We start from the raw sequence: 25,524 nt of genomic DNA, 5'->3' as shown, positions 1-25,524 counted from the left end.
TCTACTGCGATCGAAACACGGATGCAAGTTTGTTTCTTCGTAGTTCGGTCACATCTTTTTTTCTACCTGAACTTATTTCGTAACTGGAGAAAAAAACTTTACTAAACAATCATTACTTACATATGCTATGTAAATAACAACTCATGAATTTTCTTGTGGGTAATTTAGCTCCTAATACGTAACTTATGTAGAATTTTTATTCATTTCTTAATAATACAAATACTTTTTTGAACACAAAATAGTTAAATTTTCAAAAAATTTTGGCTAAACCTTACTGTGTTATTTCTATTAAATGTCCAGGAATATGACAACTATTTATAATAAATTCCATTTGTGTGATAAACAATGTAAAATTATCAATTACATATAACCTACATACCGGTTGATTAAATTTATCAATGATATAAAAACAATAACAAGGTAACTTGTTTTTGTCTGAAGATACGATAAATGGCAACTGTATAAATATGACGATAGGTATTAAGCAATGAACTGCAGCTATATTCAGGTAATCAGTTCATTGTGAAGTTTAAAACAATTTGATAGTTTATTCCAAATATTTTTTTTATTACTTTGAATGGCGAGACGAGCTTGCCGTTCGCCTGATCTTAAGCGATACGACCGCCCATAAACAGTAGAAACACCATCCAACACCTTGAATTACAAAGTATTGTTTGGTATTCCACTGCGCTCGCCACCCTAAGACATGAGATGTTAAGTCTTATTATGTCTAGTAGTTACACTAGCTCCAATATTCTTCTAATTGGAATACAACAGTGACTACAAACTACCTAACCTACCCAAGCGGACTCCCACATATGTGAGACCTATGACCAAAGTTCCTAATATTTTTTTACCCATTCGCAAGTCACTTGTCTCCACTTATATTATTATATCATTATTGTTCTTGGTCTCCGTCGCTTGAAAGACTTTTCCAGGTATAAAATCCTACTGTGTAACTTTCCAGGTGAAAGTAGCCAGCGTGTTCGTTTAGGACATGATATAAATCTGTTCAGTGGTGTTTGTATTTACAGACATCTAAACATCTTCATAAGCAATCGTATTCATAATAAGTAATACAATATTTAAGACATTTTTACTGTCTACATTGGAATGTGTGGATTTTCATTTTATCTGAGAAAATCAGAATTCCGAATCTCGCACCGAGTCACAAAAACAAATGTCGCGCGTAAATCAGATAAGTGTTCAACATTCGAGGCAGTAAATCTTGACCGCTTTCAAGAGCAAGTTCATTCCTTATAAGGACAAGTATATCTGTGTGCAGGTCATGTAGATACTTAATACTTATCCTTTTCCACAGTTTTATGGTCATGAGATTCGGTTTTACTTAAGTGTTATGAACATTTAGATTTTTGTTGACAACTGAAAGGCAACTATAGTCTTAAATAGATTGTCCATGTAATAGGTATATATGCTTTTGATGTCCTTAACCAGACTATAGTATTCACAAACACTGCATAATCAAAAATATATGAATCGGAATCGGTAATAACTTATGAAGTAATTCATCCCTAACGAAGATCTGACCTCTAGTTAATTTTTTAATTCTTTTGGAACTGTGACAATGCGTCTGAAGGTGGTAAACCATAAATATCGACAAGTCGTAAGTGTATATTCAAATACATTGTTTCCCTCTTTGATATCTCGGCAAAGTACAAAGATGCTATAGTCTTCTGGCGAAACACGAAAGCCAAAACCGCCTTTGCAAAGAAAGATGGCGTTGATTGATATAATTTTCCCAATTATCCATATGGTAATGTTTTATAGTTTAATCAAAAAAAAATCTATCGCGTCTTAGATTGTTTTTAAGTAATTTTCTATTATGTAACACGTAGGGGAATGTGAGCACGCATAATTGTGAAATGTTGATAAAACTCGTGACTAATGCGATACCGACGATCGATAACTACTGCTCATAAAATACTTGGATATTTAACTATTAATGTATTGGTAAGGTCACGTTTTTACACTATAATGTTTAAAATATTGATATTTTGCTATGAAGAATACGTAAAAGAATGATATCTCAGGGTGTTAAAAGTCAATTGCGATTATACGTAGGTACGTACTGCTGTCCAAATAATAAAAACAGTTTTATATTTTGTTACAAGATAACAATATTTATTTTGATGTTTATATTTTGTCAGTTTAAGCATAACAGCTTAATACTTAGACTTACTCCGCCTTATTACAAAACGAGGTTTAACTAAAAACTCTGGTTTAAACCTATGCAAATTACGGTTTATATAAAAATGGTATTACAAAAAGTGGTTTAACGATAAACCATGGACTATTTGATGGTCTAATCCTAAACCTCGGCGGCCCCTAGTTTGACGATGGTCTAAATCGTAAATGTCAAATCAAATTTCAAATCATTTGGCAGATTATCTCTTAAATTGGCGTCTGTTTCGTTGTCTCGTGTTATTTTTTATCGAAAATGGATATTAACGTGGTAGATTCCGTCGATATTGAGGATATTGAAGCCGTTGAGCTACTGGAAACGCCACGCCTACTCAATAGACTCGACTCAGTACTCCAATTTTCAGATCTTTTTTTTCTTTCGTTGATCCATCACTATAATACAAAGAGTCAATTGTTCTATACAATAAGACACTGATAATAAATTTCAAAGGTATTTGCAATAGTCACCGCAATAGTTTTCTTTTAATGTTAAGGTTTCATATAATGCGCGGGAAGCTTACGTTTCGTAACACGCATTTTGATGTATTACCAGCTAATACAACATTAGTCAAAACTTGAAACCTAAACAAAATTGCAATCGAAGTTACAACTATTATTGATCTTGGAGCAAAATAACCAAGTCTGAATATTTTTTATACTCCTAAATTTTATTTAATGATTAACATTGTATGAAAAGGTTTTCTTTTTTGAGTATATTGAACGTTGCGATTGAATGATGTCGTATTGAACGAATGTTGTTTGTAATTATTTGTGGTTTATATATAGGCCATGGTTCAAATGGCGGTACTAAGAAGTCTACGGTTTTTATGAGTTTTGTAATACGAACAAATTTAAACCGTGGTTTCCCAGATAAGCCTGGTTTTGTTAGTACAGGTTTAAGCTAAGGTTTATTTCGCTTTTTGTAATAAGACGGACTGAGTTTAATCTATAATCATGTTGTTGTTTTTATGATACCGATCACCAGGTGTACTTATTTAATTATTTAAATAAATTATTATTGACGCTTCTTATGAAATGTTAAAAACATTCATAAGAAAACAGCACAAAGGCCATCGTACCTAGTCATTGTGTACGTAAAAAGACAACACCTGTTAACACAGCTGATGCCTTACTCATTATTACAAACAAAAATTAAATGTATTGTTATAAGTGACTCAATATCATATACCAATGGAATGTTTTAAATATTAATAAATAGGTAGGTAGTAGGTACATGTGATCTGACGAGGAATTTTCTTAGTATTTCTATAATATTTTTATTAAATTGTTACTGTTTTCCTTTTTTTCACATATAAATAATAACTAATAATATTTCTAGTCACCTTTTCTCATCTTGTAGATTAGTAGTACCTATATAGCAAAGTCAAACTATGTAACGTCATTCCTTCCACCTTTTTTGCAAGGGCCTACCTACAGTACCCAATTATTCTTAAACCATAAGGATCGTTGTATGAAAATCACCTTTATTGCTAACCAAATTGATTAGGCAAATGTATTTTTGAAGTTAAGTCGTAATCAGCTTATATTTTTAGGTAGGTGACGCCATGTTCACATTACATAGGCTTCAATAACAACCTGCGCAATCTAGAAAATTCTGTAAACAGTGAACCAATCGATAATAAACTTTATTATTAACTAACAGACCATTGTATTGGACGCATATCGTATTTGTTCAGATCCGACCACCTGATGTTATTAAAATTAATATAATATATCGTACATCGGATCGTATGAAAAACGTTCATTTAACTAGTAATCCCTAACTATAGTTAGATCACAATATTGTGGTAAGAACATCCTAAAATGGCACTTCAGGCTGTGTTAGGAAATATCGGCTTTGGCAGTATTTTGTAACCGGTCTTCCCCTTATCCGAAATTACCCCGACAATATAAATAAAGTTAAGTACACGTCACGTCGCGTCGTTTGTAAGTTATCTTGCCGTGGAAACGTACAAAGTTGTTCTCAGGTCACTAGATACGGCACGTTATTATAACCCGTCAATACGACTATCTTTTTAATCACCTCTTCATATTTATTTTTATATTCGTTGACGTATGTATTCGCTCGAATAAATGGTTTATGAAATCATCAAATTGTGTCAGTTATACGTTATGTAATAAGTATTTTGTGGAAAATTTAAAAATAAGATTAAGCCCTCGAAGATTATAGTTGTAAGATAACCTGTAAGAAAAATATAAAAAATGCCTTAGTAGGTATTTAAACTATTGATTTTATGAAGGCTGCATATAGAACATCTTTTCAACGAGGTCTTGTATTATGGAAACCCCATTCTCAGTTCTAAAACATTATCTTTTATTTATAATTTAACCACAGTATTCAAAATATTGTATTCATATTTCGTATCTATATTAAAGGGGTTAAGTTACAATTCAATTAGACACGACACTATCAAGAGACTTGTAGAAATAGATATTAAGTATTTCATTACGCCTGATGAATAGGTCCCGGAAACATACGATGTGGAAATCTTATTACTAACGAGGCATTTGATAGTTATGATTTAATGGATATTATTCGACCTTTGAATAATCGGTGTACATATGTATTAAGGTTTCTGACGATAGGTATACACAGGATTCCATTGGATATACCTAAGTATAACTATATTTTGCCGTAAATATATATATGTTCTAACATTCAACAATTTGCAGTCTAAATCCTTAAAAATTGCCTAGAAACTGAAAAAAACCTATATGTACAACAATAAGTACCTATCTACTTGGAAAACAAGGTAATTTTGATTAAACTCTAAATAATATAAAATATTATCCCAAACACTTTCGAACAAATCCAGAAACCCATCATATCGATGTTTTCCAAAATTATTATAAGCACCATTTCTAAATTTCAGAGCAAAAATTGTGACGCCCATAGCAGTCCCGCTTCGCAATGGGGATACGTTGTATACACCTCCACCGCCCAGCAGCGGCGTCATCCTGGTCAACATCCTAAACATCCTCAGTGGATACAACTTCAACGCGAGCAGCATCAACAGCACGGAAGACATGATCCTCACTTACCACAGAATATTGGAGGCATTTAAATACGCTTTCGGGACTAGGACCAAGCTTGGTGACATTGACTATTTGGACTTGAAAGAGGTAAGATGTAACGCCAGTTAAATAGGCACTAGACACTAATACAATAAGTTTCGACTTTTTGTTTACCAAGCTAGGCTAAAGCAAGCAGCCATCACTTCACATAACGGCCTCTGAACACTTACTATTCAAAACGTAGTCGCGATAGATGGTTCCATTCCATGGGCTATTTTATCAGTGTTATACAACTGTTCTGTGAACATCCATGGACAGATGTCAAAATTCAGTTAATTTCGTCCATGTTGACCCAAAACAGTAGCAATATTTAAGCACTATTGTGTTCAGCCCCGGATCTTGATTTTTTTCGGGGCGGGGCAAAATTTGGAAAATGCCGCCCTCGCGCACCTATATTTTTACTTTTGTCGTTATCATCATTATTTCGCGCCCAGCGGGAAATAATTTTAAGTATTGAATGTACTGGATGTCTCACTAGTCCAAGTTGCGTTAATTATGAGTTATGTATTTCTCTGCCAAGTTTGAATTTGCTACCCGGGGCATGGGCCTCGGCTAGCACCCCCTTAGATCCGGGGCTGATTGTGTTCTACTTGGAAAGACGTTGCAGCCAGTCTAATTAGAATAAGGAAATTAATGTAGAAAACGATTGAGCATCATTAATTAATTCCAGATGATCAGCAACGTGACATCTCCAGAATACGGTACGGAGACCAGATTAAAGATTAACGATACGATGACGAGCAATAGCACGAAGACTTACGGTGCGATGGAGTACAACCCACCTGACGCCGGCACTGCGCACATTTCCATTATGGCGGACAATGGTGACGCTGTTTCTGTTACCAGCTCCATTAACTACTAGTAACTATTGCTTTTTTGTTGGCATATAAATTATGAAGTAACATAAAAAAACATGGACAATGAAACATTCAGCCTAACCCCAAATCGTACCTTTCTAGCTATGGCGCAGGCTTTTCAACTCTAAACACCGGTATAGTAATGAATAATGTTATGGACGACTTCTCCTCACCTGGCTTGAAGAACGCTTTCGGTTTGGAACCCTCACCAGCCAACATGATAGAGCCTGGCAAAAGGCCTTTGTCTTCCATGTGCCCCAGCATCATCGTAGACAAAAATGGTGACGTCAAAATGGTGATCGGAGCATCAGGCGGCACCAAAATAACAACAGCTACAGCTTTGGTGAGACCTTGAGATAGCATAGTTCTTAAAATTATCTGTGACCCTCAGGTTTATAAAATAATGTTTGTGATTACTGAAATGCATTTTATTTCAATTTTATTGATACATTTTAAAGGCCGTTACAATAAATATATACTAAACCAATAAATAAAGAACATTCATAATTAAGTATTTGTTAATTAAGTTTAATATTATACATATTTAAGACTATTCTATAATAATGTAATAATAAAATACTAATCAATTTAGAATGATTCCCAAAAATAATATCTATGTTTTTGCCAGGCGGTAATACGCAAGTTGTGGTTTGACCAAACTATAAAGGAAGCAGTGGACGAAGCAAGGATCCACCATCAAATATTCCCGATGGAAGTCCAATACGAGTTCGGAATTATTCAGGTAATTTTACTTCCTCTTTGTAGTATGACACTGAAGTATCTCCTTGACTAAAAGTAGTGCGTTTTCCTGAATGTTCATTAAAGTCTGTCTACTGATACGATATGACCTTACAGATGTTTCATTGAAATATAGATTTTACATTACTAAGGCCTCATTTATGGATTCTATAACATTTAGTTGTGATATTATTAAATTATTTGATGAGTAGATATTCAAAATGTATATTTTAGATTTTGTGTCGTAATATCAGAATAGTTACCAAATAGGACACACATAATTATGATTAAAAATTAATCCTCATTCTCAAAATTCGCTAGTTGATATATTAATCGTTTAATTTCCTTTTGCAGGATGTAGTTGACGGTTTGAGAGCGAAAGGTCACGGCATGGTCCGGTACCGCGGCAGGGGCTCGGTAGTCTGCGCCCTCTACCGAAACAGCACAGCAATATATGCCAATGCGGACTTCAGGAAAGGCGGTGACGTCGCTGGGCTCGACTGAACAACAATGTGCCTAGAACATTACAATGTAACATGTGATAGTGGGAGGCTCATCCCAGTTTAGTTTGTAAATATTGGACATTTCGTAGCGTATCCAGTGTGGGGATTATCATTATAACCGTGACTTAAGGCCACACAATATATTAAGTATGATGTAAATGTCATGATTCGTTTGTTTTAATTAGTAAATGCGCAGTACTGTATTCAATCAATGTTGGACATTGTATTGAATTGCTTGTATTGAGATTTGAAGTATTCTGTTAGTGTTATTTTAAAGCTAAGTCGTTATTCGATATTATAGATAGAGTAATCTCAAATGTGAAAACTATCTATTTGATATTCAGGCGTGTTTAAAGATAATAAACAGTATTTTTTTTTTATCTGCTAAGCAATGACTTGACACTTAAATTCCGAACACAACCGGACACTTTAAAATATATACTTATTCTCTTTTTTTGTGTCTAACATTTTTGGACGAGGTGTATTATAAACTATGCCTTTAATATTTTGTATAAGTTAATGTTCCTTGGCTACTCATGGCATTTCGCTTAGTTCCTTGTAGCTATACATTCCACTAGAAGCCCCAGGCTATACTACCTTTCGTTAAAATAGTTTTATTTAATATAAACAATTCTTCAAACAGTGTATTAACTAAGACAATAAGTATTAAAATCAAGTATTTATTAATTTAGATGCAAAATTTGGTTAAATCAGCTTCTCTGTAAGTCTAATATTTTTTTAAGTAAAAACTATGTATTATAGTAATTCAAATATAAATTATACTTTTATTAGTAATGGAATAAATCAAATCCATCATAAATGGATTACAGTGACTTAAGATTTGTCGACATTCTATTTTAAGTAAGTGAAATATTTTTGACTGGAACACGCACACGCTGGTAAGCAGCATAGTAGCATGCATCTTTCGACAATTAACTTCGAGAAATAATAAAATTATGTAACAAAACGCTCTTTCTTGTGCAACTGAGCTAGCTAGCTACATAATACATATATGTTTTAATAGCATACATGTGGACAGAGCTCCCAGGATGGCAGATGATCAGATGATTAGATCACACAGGGCTTTTTTTGTGGGAGCACGCGGGGGAAGCAGTGTCCTCAAAGTAAATGTAGAAAATATCGAAAAAATTGCCATTAAAAAGTACAGGAAGGGAGGGGTTACAAAAAATTATGGACTTACAACTTTCGCGAATTAGCGTGCATCCAAAAACGAAGTGACAAGAAAAGACCTGGCAAGACATATTATCTGTAATTATAACATGAAAAATCTGTATAGTCAGACTTAGGATTCAGTTCGCTTATTAGCAATAATTAGATGCAATTCAATAGTAAGTATTTAACACAAGTATTAATTTATTGTAAGTAGTTCAATCCAGTGAAAAATAAATATACCGCAGAATACCTACAGTTGAATTTCATACCGTAAATGCATTTATATTATTTATAAATATGTATGTTTGTAATGTGAAGATATTTCAGAGTGAAAATGCTGATGCACACAAGCCGGTTTTGTAGGATATGCTGATGTAGTTATGTTTTACTTTTCTGTAAAACATAACTACATCAGCATATCCTACAAACGTTGTATTACAGCACCTACAAAGTAGATATTTAACGCACTAAAAGTGTGAAATCAAAGTTTTTTTTAATTGCCTTTTGTGATCAAGTTTATCTCAGTTTTAGTTGCATTAATGCATATCGCTCAATACAAATAATAAAAATATTTCTTGAATATTTTCCATGTGTATTTTATGAGCCCAAATAATATACCTTAGTATAATTAATTGAGAAGGCTAAAGCGTCATACTTCTATTTAAAATAAATAATTGTAAATGTACAAAAAGCGATAGACCACCTTGTCGCTAATGGTCAGAATCGTTTTGTAACATAATATTCACTTAAAGGTTTAAATGTAAAATATTGCTTTATGGTTCGAGTGACTTTCTTTTCAAGTAATTCTAGATGTCTTAGTTTTGTATAAAATCGCTCTTGGAATTGCTCACTGGCACTTTGTCACCTCGAACTACTTATGTGCTAAACAATAAAATTGGTAGCGACAAATAAACTTTTAATGGGCTGTATTTCATTTACACATTTTTACCTCACGACTTGAGCAGTAACATAGCTTGGCATCAAGGAACTTTATTAGAGACTTTCCCGCCCTCACACCCACCACTACAACACCTGTAAGCCAGGATCAGTAGTGGCTCGCATTTTATGACACCGAGTAGTAAAGCTCGGCGAGTCCAGGAAAACCTATTTTTTCTTTATCCCGCAAAGAATTTATCAAATAAAAGGTAGGGACGAGTTGGAAAAATTAATTGTCCACTTCCCTCCATAGCAAAGCGGGAGACAAAGAACTAAGGAGACATTTTAACCTCAAGAGTAGGGACGTTTACAACTAGATAAGCCAGTTGTAAAGCACCACCGATAAAAATTAAAAGAAAAGGTCTTATCACATGCGCTGTTAGAGGGGACCTTATATCAAAATTTGTAGGAGGCCCTTTAGGGCAGTGCGAACTTTTGGACGCCCGTTACAATTAAAATAGGCATGGGCTAAAGACTAAAGCTCGGAGGCCCCGTATCACTTATACAACTTATACGGAAGTAGGAACACCCCTGGACTTGCTTCGATGATGTATATTTATCCATATATCTGTACCGATTTCATAAGTGCCAAAATGAATAATTCCGCACATGTATCTACTGAGCAAGGGCAATAATTATTAGGCGCTTCTGGAAAATGATCTGGTGGACAAATCTCCGACTAAAATGTAATCGTGTATATAATTCGAATACTTAAAAAAATCTAGGAGTGAATATATCTATCTAGTATATATTAAAGATTGAGACATAAAACCGATAGGAAAATTATAATTTTGATGAGTGTTCTTATAAATTTAAAATTATTATCGTACCAAGATTTACTGAATAATGCTACAAAACAACTGAAGAAAATGCATTGGTTATTCCAAAGATATTATGTTAATCTTCGGATTCAAAGCGGATATCGTGTTGTTTCTAGAAAATTATTTGAGACTTGTTGGTTTTAGTGATTACACAGCGCCATCTATTGTCGAATAGCAAGAATTTTCCACTAATAGGTGTGTTTTAGGCATTCTTTTTTTTGGACCGTTTAAATATTACGCAAGCACTATATAGGAGGCCGAGGGTCTTTGCTTTGCTTGTTTTTGATGACATGGGGAACGGAGGGATCTAGATTACGCCAGCAGTAGTTATTTACTTTTTTACACATATGGCCACCCACACATTGTGTTTGAAAACGAAACCCATTTTTAGGGATTCCTACAAACAATGTATACAATTAGGTACTCGCTAATAACTAAGTAGGGAAATTACTAGTCTAAATTTCATCCGTCAATCTATTGTTTCGTTTCGGTTCCGTTGACGATTTAACGTATATATTACTAAAGATTATAACATTTATACCTTACTCTATGTTGAATATCGTATCAGTAAAGATTGTTTACATGAATATTGTTTGCGTTAAAGTCCTCTATAATAAATCTGTTTTCTTATTTCTACAATTAGAACTGCTGCTCATGACTCAAGAAAAAAACAGAATACATTAAAAGAAAAATTCATATAACGTTGACGTAAGCCCTACGCATATACACTTCAACATTTGGCTTTGCTCACTTTTGCTGACAAGCGGGATATTTAGGGGGGCGGCTAAATAATTGTAAGAAATCTGCTTACGTAATACTTGAACGGCTGTTTTAATAAATTATAACAAAAATCAGATTCAAAAACTTTATTGTATGTTTGCATTGTAATTGCATTGCAGTTATTCTAAATAAACTAATTCTATAATAAAATACATCACCACATAACATCAAATATAAAATTTACACTCTCACAATAAAATATTATAATATAGAATGCTATAAAATTTCACTATGAACTAACATAATAGTATATTATAATCCAATTGGTTTGAATGACAAAATTTTACGGAATAAAAACTCATAACATTTTAGCTCAGCACTTCTACACAATAAGTATTTTGATTACTACGCATAGTTTACATCCTTAATATGTGCTGCACGAAAATCTTACAATGAACTGAAAACATTAATTGAAAGGAGATTTGAAAAGGAATTTAAATGTACAAGTTTTGAGTTATTATTATGTTAAAATACTTAAGGCAATTTTGTATACAATGTGTACCCGATTGTAACCTGTTTTGTGAGTATTAAATAAATAAATAAAGTACGGAACCACAGGCGACTAGAGGCAGCTACGTAGACACAAGACAGAATTTAACATTTTAATTTTATAAAACAGCGCTCAAATTAAGGTAAAGGTGAAATCTTGTGATCACAAGCATGGTTCAACGGAAATGGTATACGAAGAGTGATTACTGCCAATATTTTACGGAAATTTATATATCAATTACTCTGTCTTCTCTCTTCGCCACTGTGACACCTTCCCTTAAGCAAGTAATACTCAGGACTGATTGTTAACGCGTGCATTTCTAGGGAGGCAATAACAGCTAATGGAGACATGGTATTACAAATTACACTCCTTTGTTTTTTTTTTGTCAATGTTAAGATGTAAGGGAATTTGTTAAACCTAAATTCTTTCTTGATTTCTCTTTTAGAACTGTTTAATTTGCGTTGGCTCAGTCACCCTTTTAGGGCTATTTCAGTCACTAACTCCCAATAGTTGTCAATATCCCATATACAAAAATCACTAAAAATCCACAGCGCCTCATTACAATATCTGCAAGGCCAGAACGTCTTTCATAGCGTTCACCGGGTTGACAAACTTGGTGGAACCTATGAGGACGGTGTTGTCGACCCCACTGGTGATGACACTGCGGTGCAACCGCTTGCACTCCTCGGCAGTGACGCCGCCCACCACGAATATTATCACCATCGGGTTGTCGAGTGGATGCTTCGTGCTTCGCGTCTTCTTGCTTGTGAGGATGCTGAAATTTATTAGTTCGCATCAGTTAAGATTACTTTACAGTAACAATGAATCAACAGATGAATTGCGAATTCCATTTAAAATGAAAAGTATTTTTTTAATGGGATACATTAATATATTCGATATTTGTGCTTTATTTTTAAACAAACATAGTTGATCGGTATCTAAATGTTTTATCTAATCATAAATATACCATCAATTACCAAATATGTATTGTATGTATACACATGACTTAGTACAAACGAAACCAGGCAAAAACTTACTTGAGTCCGCTCCGCAAAAGATCTTTTATTCCTTCATTCCTGTGTTTTAGGTCGGTTAAATCAGGCCTATCTGTATCCACTAAATCATCGACCAGCTGTTGCAACACACCACGGTACTCGTATCCGACGCCCGTTTCGCACTGTTTTAATACTGAATTATATCTGAAATGCAATAAATTAAGAAATATAACACAATAATATATCGAGTGTTAATATTTAATAAATATTAATAGAATGCGAAAGTTTGTTAATATGTGTGGAAGTTTAGATATCACTTAGAAGTAAATCATCGAAACCGCTGATCGGATTTGGAGCAAATTTTACGTGCAATATACCGTGTACTAACATTTATAGGCTACTTTTATTATTGAAAAGGCTGTTCATGAGGATAGACCTGCAAACAACATTGTATCTATCTATACATATGTATTACACATATAAAACAAAGCCCCCAACAGCTGCCTGTATGTGATAAATTTTCTCAAAATGTACTAACCGGATTTTCGTACGGTTTTTACTAAAAGATAGTGTATTGTTGAGAAAGGTTTAGGTTCATAGTAACATTACGGTTTTATGTAAATTTACTATAATATAACGATTACTGTTGGTCTCCCTCCGCATCTGTCTGCCTGTCTGAATACAATAATCTCAAAATCTAGTCAACGGATTTCGATGAAATTTGGTATGGAGATTGAGACCCTTGTAAGGGATATAGGCTTTTTATCCTTGGACTATATATATTGGGACTTTTATCACGAAAAACTTTTGCACGCGGGTCGCGAGCAAAATCTAGATTTCAATAAAACATTGTATCACTTGGAAATTTGACATAATGTAAAACTATCATGATAATACATATATATTTGAATTTCACTTATTATTGTACTCTTCGATGGTGGTCGGAAAAATAAAGAACACAAAACGTTTGGTAAAGATGGCGAGCCGGGTTTTTATTTCTTGTTTTCTAGTGAGCCGTTGGCGGGTGTGTGTTGGCGTCCCTTTGGAGTTGCTAACTTATATAAAATATCTTTCTATAATTATCTGTAGCGACAAATCCACCACAAATTCACTTACTTATGCAAAGATCGTCTCATCTGGGCCACATCTTTCAATCTCTCCATGATACTCTTGGATATGTCGAGGCACTCTTCAGGCGTTACGATGCGATCACTCAACAGACTCGCGTGGTCTTCGAATATCGCTACACTAACCGTTTCCGCCAGACTTTCCTCGTGTTGCTTAGAGAACGACACTTCAGTGCCAGTTAACGAGTAAATGTGTACTATAAGCGCCAATAAGCAGTCTAATGGTAGGTTTCTGTCTTTTCGCAACTTTATAAGGTGACTAATCTGAAAAAAAAATGGTATTATTTTCCTGGCATTCTAAAGGCCTATACTCAGCTGTGGGTGGATACGGGCTGATTAGATAGATAGATTCTAAAGTAATGTTGGAAGTGACAATTGTGTAGTTGAAATGTTGTTAGCTCATTGACTCGGTGGTTAAAGATAAAAATAGATAGAAAGGTTTTAGTTCTGGTCCATAGCCATCAAAAGAACCTCCTTTTTTTGAAGTCGGTTAATAACGGTAATTAGACTATCATGGAATTTTACCCAGAAAATACAGCTACGGTCACAAACAAAAAAATTTAATTTAAGTTTAATGTGCACATAGCAAACATTAATGGTTTATCGACAAAAACTTGTACATATTTTCAATATAATATTAATTTTCCATTACAATGACAATAAATAATGAAATGGCACGTAAGCGCGGATGCCGTATAAATTAATCATAGTGTAACATGACCTCTGTCAATAAAGTATGTCAACGATGAAACATCACAGAGAGAAAACAATTGCGTAACGTAAACACTCTGAGTACACAACATTGAAACAATGTAACGTATAATCAACTATATTCCAATACAATATTATAAAATAATATCAATAAAATTGCCGACAAAGTCGTTAAACATGTCCCCCTTAATGTTACAATGAACTTTTATCACAAGAGTTTAAATTTGTGCCCGATATGGCGATAGGTTCTGACTTCTGGTGACGTCACATTATGAGGTAACATATCTTAATGGAGGTATGGATGCAGTAGTGACGCCTCCGCCTAACTGTTTTGGAATAAAGGCATTAAAAACTAAATCAAATCTGCTGCACGCATAAAAATTGTTTGCGTTGGAATTTAACCCTACAATGAAATTTGGTAATGGAAGTAATAAGAAAAAAAAAAATAAAAATGTTATGTATGTAGATGGAGGCATGAGTGGTGAGCACACCCGTGATTGGTCAGTTTGACTTCCAACGCGACCATGTTCCTCGCGATTGGTTCCTTAGTCGATGTTAGTTGTCTATTGGCTTACATTTATCATAGAGTACTATTCACTTTCGTCTGATTTGTTCATAGTGTACTCGGTTCCTGCACTGTTTGTACATACATGATCCCCCCCCCCCCTTCTCCACTGTCAATCTGTGCTCACGACTTATGCCGTTTACTATACCTGCTGTAAAACGCTTGTGGAGTCTCTACTAGCTGCGAGGCTCTGCACAACTTGCTTCTCGAGGCTCATGACGAGCTCCATCTGGGCTCGTCTGGGAGACTTCAGCGTTTGCACCACGGCCAAAGCCTGCTGCAGTAGTCCCAGATGCTCACTGATCACGTCATATTTGCCTGCAACCGTTTAAAAAATATATAAGTACTAAAGTAGACTAGAAATTCTTCAAGTTATAGATTATCTCATTTTAGTCATTTTAGTTATGGTTTCAACAAACCATCATATTCAGCCTTGTTAAATTCATTTCTAATAATAAATAACGTATATACTTTTTTTTTAATTAGGATGATAGATCTGTATAAATCGTGGGTTAAATATATCCTTAAAAAGGCATGGATCCAGTGGACTATTATTCCTTTGTTCATTTGCACAGTGACAGAGCAAACAAAAACTATTATTCTAAAATTCCCCCACCTTTAGAAGCCGTAACAATTTTCTCCACACTCTGTGGTGTGACCTTCAAAAGTGTTTTCGGGCTTGGTGATTTCTGTACGTCAATGTTGGACAACTTGTTGTAAAGGTCGAACATCACCTCCTTCTGCGATTTGTTGATCATGTGATCGAATGTTTGCACACATAGATCGTCGTTTGCGTGGTACAAGCACCCTGGGCCTAGCTGAATGTCATCTGGGTGGTTCAGTCTGATAATTGTGAAAAGAAAGAAATGTAAAAAAAAATGTGTGGATTATTGCTTACACGTTGTAATATACAAGTTAGATTATTTAAGTTGGGCAGGGCAGTGATAGGCAGTGGTGAGCTTATGGGGAGGAGGGGGGCAAATGGGACAATAACCATGAGTCCCATACTCCAAGGTATGGAGTATGGGGCTCGAGCGAGTAAGCGCTAACAAGTGGCGCAAAGAAAAAAAACCTCCCTCAGGAATCAGCTAATGAGGCCCCGCAACGGCCTTTTTTGCTCAAAAATAGCTTTAATTAAGGGTTTCACTACTCTAGGGTACTCTAGGGTACTAGAATGAGAAGTATAATATTTTAATTTGCTGATTACAGAAACAATCAGTCAGAATAAAGCCAGATCGATTTTAACAGGTTTGAGTAATGCTAAAATATTCTTACAGCTAAATAGAAAATAAAACAAGTAGCTGCTACTAAACAATGGTTCCTAAGACAAATGCTTGCATATGAAAGACTAACTTTCTAGTTAATTAATTTTTAATGCTGTTTCATTTATTGAAATAATACACCTACACATTGGCCTCGCACAGTGGAGACATATCAACAGCAACATCATTAGAATGTCCCGGGAAGCTGGGCAACACTGCCATGATTTTATCCAGAACTGCCTCCATAGAATAGCTTGTCACTCCGCATAAATCTAATGTCCGATCCACTATTATTAATGATGCTGGATTTGTACAAATCTGAAAGTAATACAGTACATATTTTAAATACAATTTTTAAATCTATTTCATATAATTTTCTGCTTACAAAATATTATTAAAAGTAGAACTATTATTAATCATAATATGAAAGCATTTCCTTCTTATAAGTAAGTACATATTTTGGCATCTGAATCGTCATATGAGAAGGAAATTTACAATTGTTTTACTAGTTTATAGAAAACAAATGCTTCCAAATAGCACACAAAAAAACTCAACTTAATACTCTTTTCTTTGAAACATGCAATATGCCTACATTTATTTCTGTTGTAGTGTCTCTGAGTCCACTTCATCACTTGGCTTATATAGCAATAGTGACAGCTTGAATTTATATGTTTTGTCACACGAGCTTTGACATAATGATAATTCGAAATAGAATTAAAATTGCATGATTTAAAGAGTGACCATAATTTACATGAAATGCTGTAGAAATTTAAAGAATTTCATGTAATAATGATTAATATCATATCTGTCTAAATAGGTATATATGTAACAATTTTTAACAATAAAATAGTAAACCAAATTTCAATTGAATCCCTATTTACTTTGTGTAGCATTCTTAAACTTCTTATGTATTTATATTTTGTGGAGTTAATAACTTTTACTATATTTACCTTCCTCCTTGCCAGACAAACTGGTGAATTCTCCAAAACACCAGCCACTAGAGAGCTATATGTCCCCATGAAGTACACATCTTCCTTCAGGTTCAAAGACTCCATCATACTGTTCAGACAACTGGCCAACCTTCGCACTTGGGATCTCTCATTGCTAGACAATGTGTACAAGTCTACAGATAGAGTTTCTGGCACCAACTTGCCTTCATATGTGGGGTACATTTGAGCATATGGTGGTGTAAGAAACACAACATTAGTTGGTGAAATTGTGAAGATTGGTATGTGGACTACTTGTACTGCACATTGCTGTAAAAAAATATTAATACCCTTTTATCATAATAAAACAGCAATAAATTAAGTTGAATATTGTATAGACTATAGACAGTTTGATCATTAAGTAAATATATTTATAGTAATAAAATGGTGACATAATAAATTTATCCAGAAGGAAGTCTAGAATTTGTGCCCGATATGGCAATGGGCTCGCCCCCTATCACATCATGGGACGGAACACACTTGGCGTAAAGTGGGTGCCTTGGTTGCACCTCTGCATAACCCTTTGGGGATAAATGTGTGATGTTGTGTGAGTATATGTGTAGATCAATTTGTCGTCTCAATTACAGTGATATTGTATTTATTACTAGCTTTTGCCCGCGGCTCCGCCCGCGTTGTAAAGTTTTTCAGGCTAAAGTTTTCCGTTATAAAAGTAGTAGTTTCCCGGGAGCCTATGTTCTTCCCAGGGTCTCAAACTGTCTCCATACCAAATTTCATCTTAATACGTTGGGTAGTTTTTGAGTTTAACACGTTCAGACAGATGCAGCGGGGGACTTTGTTTTATAATATATTTTTTAGAACTTTTTAAGTGGAACAATCCCTTCATACATGATTGTTGCATAACTTTAACCGTTTACGCAGCGCAGGCAACGGAAGCTCTCAAAACTAATAATTTTCTCCGTTTTTGCAACATGTTTCATTACTGCTCCGCTCCTATTGGTCATAGCGTGATGATATATAGCCTATAGCACTCCAGGAACAAAGGGCTATCCAACACAAAAAGATTTTTTCAGTCCAAACCGGTAGTTCCTGAGATAAGCCATTACTGCTCCGCTCCTATTGGTCATAGCGTGATGATATATAGCCTATAGCACTCCACGAACAAAGGGCTATCCAACGCAAAAAGATTTTTTCAGTCCAAACCAGTAGTTCCTGAGATTAGCCATTACTGCTCCGCTCCTATTGGTCATAGCGTGATGATATGATGATATATAGCTCATAGCGGTCCACAAATAAAGGGCTATCCAACACAAAACGAATTTTTCAGTTGAAACCGGTAGTTCCTGAGATTAGCCATTACTGCTCCGCTCCTATTGGTCATAGCGTGTTGATATATAGCCTATAGCACTCCACGAACAAAGGGCTATCCAACGCAAAAAGATTTTTTCAGTTTGGACCGGTAGTTCCTGAGATTAGCCATTACTGCTCCGCTCCTATTGGGTATAGCGTGATGATATATAGCCTATAGCACTCCACGAATAAAGGGCTATCCAATGCAAAAAGAATTTTTCGGTTTGGACCAGTAGTTCCTGAGATTAGCGCGTTCAAACAAACAAACAAACAAACAAACTCTTCAGCTTTATATAATAGTATAGATTTTGAAGCTTACCTTTTTTCCCATCCAGTCTATCAACATACTTTCCAGCTGTCTTGTGGCTTCTGCAGGCCCTTTGCCTGCCGCAATCACATCACCAACATCCTTGCCCTCATTTAGCTCCAAATAAACCACATCCAAGCTGACACATGAGATTAATGTACAGTGTGAAAAGTCACTGCGTTTGATTATATCTTCTATTGTATGTAGTTGGATAGTTGTTGTTTGACTTATGAAGACAGCTTTCTTGTGCTCTTTATTTGCAACCTGCAATTTTTATAAAACTAAATTTGTAGTTCTTCATCCATTTCGAACTGTTTCATACAATTTCACTCTAAAACCTACAGAGACGTGAGAAACCTACAAAGAGAAGCAAAATAGAAAAATTTTACTGACATATTGCAAGAAAACACACTGGAAAATCTTCATGATGTAACATACTATGTTCTTACCTCGAACGGTGACAAAGTTTTTACGGCAACCGCTCCTCCGTCCAGTAAATTGAAAAGACCGCCATCCCAGTGGAGACATTCTGCGCTAGCATCGTCTAGAAATACGACAGCACCAATAATCCGATTATAAACCTCCGTCCACCAGGACTTATTGAACTCTTTCACTGGGGCACTCGACATCTTGGACATTCATCAATGGCACATTTACATACTCATTTTTTCTAGATAAACCCAAAAAAACGATCAATATAACTACGCCACATACGTATTCAAAATAATAAAGAGAGCAAAAAATGTTCACAGCAAACTTTATGTAAATGATAAGTACCTACTCTTTTTAGCATAGAAACGGATTAGGGAAACGTCCGTAAGAGTGAAAGAGATAAAAAAAATATGCTCTCGAAGATGTAACTTTATAATTTTACTAGGTTATACGCTCTATCGCAAGAACTGTCAAGATTGTATCTGTCAGCAACTGTGATTTGACGTCGTAATTAATCGTCCAGAAACGCTTAAACAAACGTGTTGAACAACAAATAAAAAAAATTACTTTCACACAGATGTGACCATCTAAAATCTGTTTGAATATTACCAAATAAATTACCACAATTTCTTTAAAAAGGATAATTTAGAAAATCACTAATTTTTAACTATAGGTGCTGACTGCTGGTAGTATGTAGCAGTCTTATAATCTGTCCTAACTTGTAAATAGTTAAATAATTGAATTGAATTTAATAGTCTAAATGATTGGAGTTCAATTGCCATAATATTAGCGTTTTCTTTTTATTTATAAATTTAAGATTTATAAAAACATAGGAAATTTACCCACATTAGTTTGTGCCCAAGGGTATGCTCTCTTTCAAGTAACTTCAGTTTTATGAAACATGATAATAATTAATGGGACACAAACAAAAATAATTCAGAGCACTTGGGTTGCTTTACGATTTAGTTTAATTTTGATTAGGTTTAAACTCAGACAGATGAAGAAACATAATATGTAGATATTGCCCTTTGAAATGTAATCATTGATATTATAATCTAGAAATAAATGTACTCAACCTCACAGCAATCTTATAATGATAATATTAATGTTAGCAAATAGGAACAAAAACAAAGACTGTCTTTTTGCAATATTTTATTACTTAGCTCAATACACAGTTACTTTTGTTTTCTACCATCCTCCTCCATCTATTCCTAAAGCAATAATCCGTTAATGCGAATCTTCATAGCCTCCTGGGAGAGGGTTGACATGGGGGTTGTGGAAGAGGGACTTTCTGCCATCACCCCAAGGGAAGCGCTGGAACAGAAAAACAGGAAAATATAATAATTATGCTTATCAAATTTATGTATTCAATACAATTTTTATTCAATTGAATTAATCATAAGATAAACAATTTGAATCCCCAGATAACTTTTAATTTTGTAATAATGTCCAGACTGAATTATGAAAATGTTTACTGTGAAAAGCCCATTATTGGCTTGCACTCTTTAATGGAAAGCAAAAGCCATGAGTTATATTATAGAGGATATAATCAAATTGGTTGCATATAAGCAGTATGGCAGACTTCGATGAAAACAGTTTTATGCATGACATTCTCAACTATACCATAATTTACTATTAAACTACTACTATCAACAATTTACAAACCCACCTTGGTGCGGATGCACAAGTATTCGTAGGGAACAAACTCGGGACGCTCATGGGAATGCTCTTGGTGGCCCAGGTAAGCATTCAGCATACCCAAACTGATGGCAGGGAATGCAACAAAGAATGACATCTTCCTCCACAGCTTCCAGCCACCTACCAATACACAAAACAAATGGGTTAAGATTTACTTAAATAAAGCACTTTCTCTCTTTATCCTAATATCTTATCTTACTAATACTATAAATGTGCAAGTTTGTGAAAATGCTTGCATGTCTGTTAATAATAAACTCAGATACAGCTGAACAGATTTCAATGAAATTTACCAAATGCATAAACCGTGTCCCGGATTAACTGATAGGCTACTTTTTATTTGGGCAATTTATACTGTGGGAAAAAAATTATTGTATTTTTTAACACTTTTCTTTTAATAAATGAAGCTTACGCAGCATCCATGATGTAATGGATTATTAGAGTAATTTAGGCTCTTATAGTAGTAAAGGTTCATCATGCAAAAAAAGCCCCAAGCTACACTTAATGCTATATAAGGTATGTTACAGTATCCAAGTTGAAACAATTTAGCAAACATAACTGAATAGCTTATTATTTCTTTAGTCTAAAATAATGATGTGTGAATTATTTGACAGATTCTTCCATGAGCCCATTCATTATTAAGGCGTGGCTTATCAAATCTAAAAAAGCAAGTTATGAATCTTCTCATTAAAATGGATTGAATTATCTAACAATTCTTATACCAATCTTATAAACTTTATGAATAATGTCACTACCTACATCATTTATATAATTTATAAACATATCCTCCAATACCATGTACATAGTAGTTATAGTTAAGTCGAGTTACAGGTAAATTATTTATTATATTTTGTAAACTGGTGCATGTGGTTTAGTATAGAATATAACTCTATATTATATTATTAATTGTCCATAATGCAATTCATTAATTAGCATCATGATTTAATCAAGCATGCGATAAAATTACATTCAAACACAGGTATAGTTAACATTCATAGGAAAATCGATTTTTATTGTGACTAGTTTAAAGCTATATACAGCAGACATATTTGCGTTTTTAGCTGAAATTGTACATAAGAACAAATAATATTTATCCATCATGGTAGTTAATGTCTTGAACATAGAACCCGTAACTTAAAAAGGGATATAGAGATAAAACCAAAGCCCTATTTTAGGTTATCTGGTTACATAATTTTCTGGGAAGATAAGAAGATAGCTTCTGTTACCTCCATGTCCACCAGCGGTAGCAGCGTGGGTAGAGGAACGCGCGTTGGCCTTCAGGTATGATATCGCAGCCCTTCGCATAATCGTAGCCATTTTGGAGAAGTAAATATGCTCACAGTTTAACACACAAATAAATCTGGTCGATTAAAATTTCTATTGTCACTTGTTGTCAACTTGACAACCACCCAGTGTTGTCAAGTTTAAAATTTAAACTGCAAATTCTCATTTTGGGACATCTTCCCGGTTTTTCGATTTTTTTCAAATCTACAGTTTTTTATTCAAGATACTAGCAGTTTATTTTCGTCAAATTCATTTTCAGGAAAACCTAACATGGACAAACAGGACTACGTAATTGCCTTCAAACAACCATTTCAAATATATTAAAAATGTAGGACGGAATATCAAAAAAAATTGCAAATTGAAAATAATTTACAGTACTTAATATTTAATAATATATTATTTGTGTTATTTTGTTACAGATATTCCATTATAGCTGTAGGTACAGGATTTTCATTTTCAAGTTTAGTTTTTAAAGTTAATTTGATAATTTTGTTAGTTTTGGTTTATTATTCCTTTTCTGTATTATGTGTTTTATTTAAATACTGCCATATAAAACAACAAAAAGCTAATGATTTCCTATTTTTCTATATTAACAGTTTTTTAGTTAGCATTTTTGTAGTTTTGTCCTAAGATAGAGTTTGCAACATTGCAACCATCTCGATAGTTGCCATTTAAAATTTTAGTTGTGTTAAAAGTACATATTAACTCAATGGTGTTACCAGATAGTTGTTATATTAAATTATAAGTAAATAGGTAACAGCTGCAGTAATGGACATAATAGATCTATTATAAAAGTTAAACATAAAATCTATGATGAAATATTGCTAGTTTACCACACTAAACACAGAAATTAAGAAATTATTATAGGTTGCTAGTTGCAACTATGAATCTTATTAGGTAGACAACATATTTAAATATTAGAATAGAATAGAATAGAATAGAAATATATTTAGGTTCAGTTCACATTAGTTACATCAATTCACGGCGGTCACTGCACTAGGCTCCAGGCCCGTATCGCAGTTAACCAAATAAGAATTAACAATATACAATTACATTTTCATATGGCGACCAAATCCGGTTCACATCTTCGGTATTATTAATGGTAAAAAAAATATATATATAAATATAGTATGAATAAATATAAGCTTATTAGAAATACGTAAATGCAATATATATGTGTGTGTGTGAGTGTGTGTGTGTGTGAGTGTGTGTGTGTGTGTGTGTGTGTGTGTTTGGTGTTTGTTTGTTTGCGCCCTAAACAAAACCCGTTAGAATTTTCTCAGTATCCTCGTAGTTAAGGTCTTGCAACCATTTTTCCAATGTGTACTTTGCTTTCTTACAAGTCAAGAGCTTTATATTCAGTTGCTGACAAATTCTATTGTATATGAAAGAGTGCATATAGTTTGGTAGGTGTCTAGCAAAACTCGACTTTATCAACGGCAGGGGGATTCTATATGTGCGTCGAGAACACAAATTGACAAATTCTTCAGAGTTTAAAACGCGCTTATGAATTGCGATAGCTGCTTTGCTAATGTATAATTGGCGAACCCTTAATACTTTACATTCCTTGTATAAGTCGTCTGTAGGGAATCTAAAGGGTTTTCGTAACATGACTTTTAAAACAGCCCGCTGAGCTCTTTCAAGCTCTAAGAGAGTAGATTTTGCGGCCCCTCCCCATGCAGATATACAGTATGTGAGACTAGATTGACATATATTATTTCAAATAAAACGATATAACATAAATATTAGACTTTTATTGAGTTTCCTATACCATTGTATTATGTATCTATATGCTACATAATTAAATATGAGATTCATCACTTTATACAACCTATATTTGGTATGTTTCAAGTATGGTATCTGTATATCTAAAATGGCACCATTTAGGTTTATTTACCTAGCATATTAGTTTACCTGTAATATCTTTTGGTAATTACTGCCTCAATATCTATTTAATATAAGTAACTACACACTGCAGTTAAATTATATCAAAATTGGTCAAATGTTTCCAATTTTCCTGTAGTCAGAGCACCGTTTGGAAAATATTTATTTAGGATTGACCGTGGAGATATCTGGAACAAAGTATCATCATTAGGAACATTTGAAATAAATATTAGGTATAGTAATTTTTTTAATACACTCGGTTTGGCTATTATTTATCTTCATATTATGGTTAACTATTAGTTATTTATTCAGATTATTAGCTTTCTCTGTTAAATAGATGCAATGGAAAAAAATAACGCCACAAATAATGACCAACCTTCTTTGCCTTCACGTGCTCAAAATTAAAGCCCATATAAAAGGCCGACTGTTGCAATTGTCTTAAATTCCTCATGCGGACTCTAGGGTCCCTTTCTAATAAGCGCATAAGCAATCCTCTGGCGGCGTTGGAAAGAGCTTCGGCACTCTGGGGCAGAGTTCCAGGAGGTAGTGGATTTTGACTTACAGCAATTCTGAAAAGAAAACAAAAAAAAATTAATACGTCCTAGACGATTTTAAAACACCACGGTTTACAGAATGCGTACTGAATAACTGATTTATAGTTCTAAATACATTATGGAATCGCCTTTAAATCCCAAGTATTTTTTTTAAATATTACTTAGTTATCCGTTCCAGAGTTAGGTAGTACCTACCGTAAAATTGCGTAAATTGATACAACTTTGAAATTCTACGATAATCATTCTCAAAAGCGTTTTTTTTCACCCTAAATTTGTGTCTTTTCATCTCGAGTTTATAGAAGTATTATTTGACATTACAGGTGTCTTGTTTTTACTTTTTTAAGAATACTATCATTGCATGTGAATATTTTGCTTTGTCCTGCTCGTACACGAAAAATTATTCTTTCGAAATAATACAATAAATGTATCAATTTATTAAACACTAATGACGATTACCTATTCGATATCGTTGTGGTTCCATTATCATTGCCGTGGTTTGTACTATGAGCGTCATTAGTTGCTACAGTTCCTGCAGCAGGCGTTGGAAACTGAAAAGAGAAACGTATTGTAAGACGGGTAATGTAAATCCAACATTAAAATAAGGGTTAGATACCTAATGAAATACATCTTACATAATATGAAAACATTTTACAAATTCGGGTAATCCACAACGCCCGTTATACCCTCTGGTGCAATTTTACGATGAGGTTGAAAGTAGGGATATTTTTCTATAACGGACAATATGATATTATTTCGTATGGTAATTCTAACCGGAAATGGTATAGGAATCGACGGAGAATTCTGCATATACGACTTAC

At 34.1% G+C, this 25,524-nt stretch overlaps 4 protein-coding genes across 8 annotated transcripts in view; 1 reads left to right on the top strand and 3 right to left on the bottom strand.

Annotated features, from left to right (window-relative positions):
• LOC115439836 (glutathione hydrolase 1 proenzyme) overlaps positions 1 to 9,498 on the top strand; it is a 63,714-nt gene extending 54,216 nt beyond the window's left edge. For all 5 annotated transcript variants that reach the window (XM_037438438.1, XM_030163856.2, XM_030163854.2 and 2 more), the window contains 5 exons: positions 5,097 to 5,346; positions 5,969 to 6,159; positions 6,258 to 6,498; positions 6,784 to 6,897; positions 7,248 to 9,498. In XM_037438438.1, coding sequence (XP_037294335.1) covers positions 5,097 to 5,346; positions 5,969 to 6,159; positions 6,258 to 6,498; positions 6,784 to 6,897; positions 7,248 to 7,397 — 946 coding nt within the window. In that variant the 3' untranslated portion in view covers positions 7,398 to 9,498. The remainder of the gene's footprint in view (positions 1 to 5,096; positions 5,347 to 5,968; positions 6,160 to 6,257; positions 6,499 to 6,783; positions 6,898 to 7,247) is intronic.
• Positions 9,499 to 11,177: 1,679 nt separating this feature from the next.
• Positions 11,178 to 19,618, bottom strand: LOC115439858 (sec1 family domain-containing protein 2). Its single transcript, XM_030163896.1, has 9 exons — positions 19,307 to 19,618; positions 18,870 to 19,121; positions 17,207 to 17,512; positions 16,402 to 16,574; positions 15,611 to 15,837; positions 15,143 to 15,312; positions 13,708 to 13,982; positions 12,634 to 12,795; positions 11,178 to 12,371 (listed from the first exon to the last, which is right to left on the bottom strand). Exons 1-9 carry the CDS (start codon positions 19,493 to 19,495, stop codon positions 12,155 to 12,157), a joined length of 1,971 nt encoding a protein of 656 aa, XP_030019756.1. The 5' UTR covers positions 19,496 to 19,618; the 3' UTR covers positions 11,178 to 12,154.
• Positions 19,619 to 20,424: 806 nt separating this feature from the next.
• LOC115439900 (cytochrome c oxidase subunit 6A, mitochondrial) lies at positions 20,425 to 22,442 on the bottom strand. Its single transcript, XM_030163962.2, has 3 exons — positions 22,211 to 22,442; positions 20,959 to 21,107; positions 20,425 to 20,603 (listed from the first exon to the last, which is right to left on the bottom strand). Exons 1-3 carry the CDS (start codon positions 22,299 to 22,301, stop codon positions 20,517 to 20,519), a joined length of 327 nt encoding a protein of 108 aa, XP_030019822.1. The 5' UTR covers positions 22,302 to 22,442; the 3' UTR covers positions 20,425 to 20,516.
• Positions 22,443 to 24,007: 1,565 nt separating this feature from the next.
• The window catches only part of LOC115439851 (autophagy-related protein 101), a 62,495-nt gene continuing 60,978 nt past the window's right edge, over positions 24,008 to 25,524 (bottom strand). Inside the window, exons 8-10 of the mRNA XM_030163883.2 lie at positions 25,163 to 25,254; positions 24,529 to 24,721; positions 24,008 to 24,340 (exon numbers count right to left, since the gene is read on the bottom strand). Coding sequence (XP_030019743.1) covers positions 24,257 to 24,340; positions 24,529 to 24,721; positions 25,163 to 25,254 — 369 coding nt within the window. The 3' untranslated portion in view covers positions 24,008 to 24,256. The remainder of the gene's footprint in view (positions 24,341 to 24,528; positions 24,722 to 25,162; positions 25,255 to 25,524) is intronic.

The sequence above is a fragment of the Manduca sexta genome, chromosome 14 (genome assembly GCF_014839805.1).
Source record: "Manduca sexta isolate Smith_Timp_Sample1 chromosome 14, JHU_Msex_v1.0, whole genome shotgun sequence".
Taxonomy (NCBI): domain Eukaryota; kingdom Metazoa; phylum Arthropoda; class Insecta; order Lepidoptera; family Sphingidae; genus Manduca; species Manduca sexta.
This window is presented reverse-complemented; position numbering and strand designations above follow the sequence as displayed.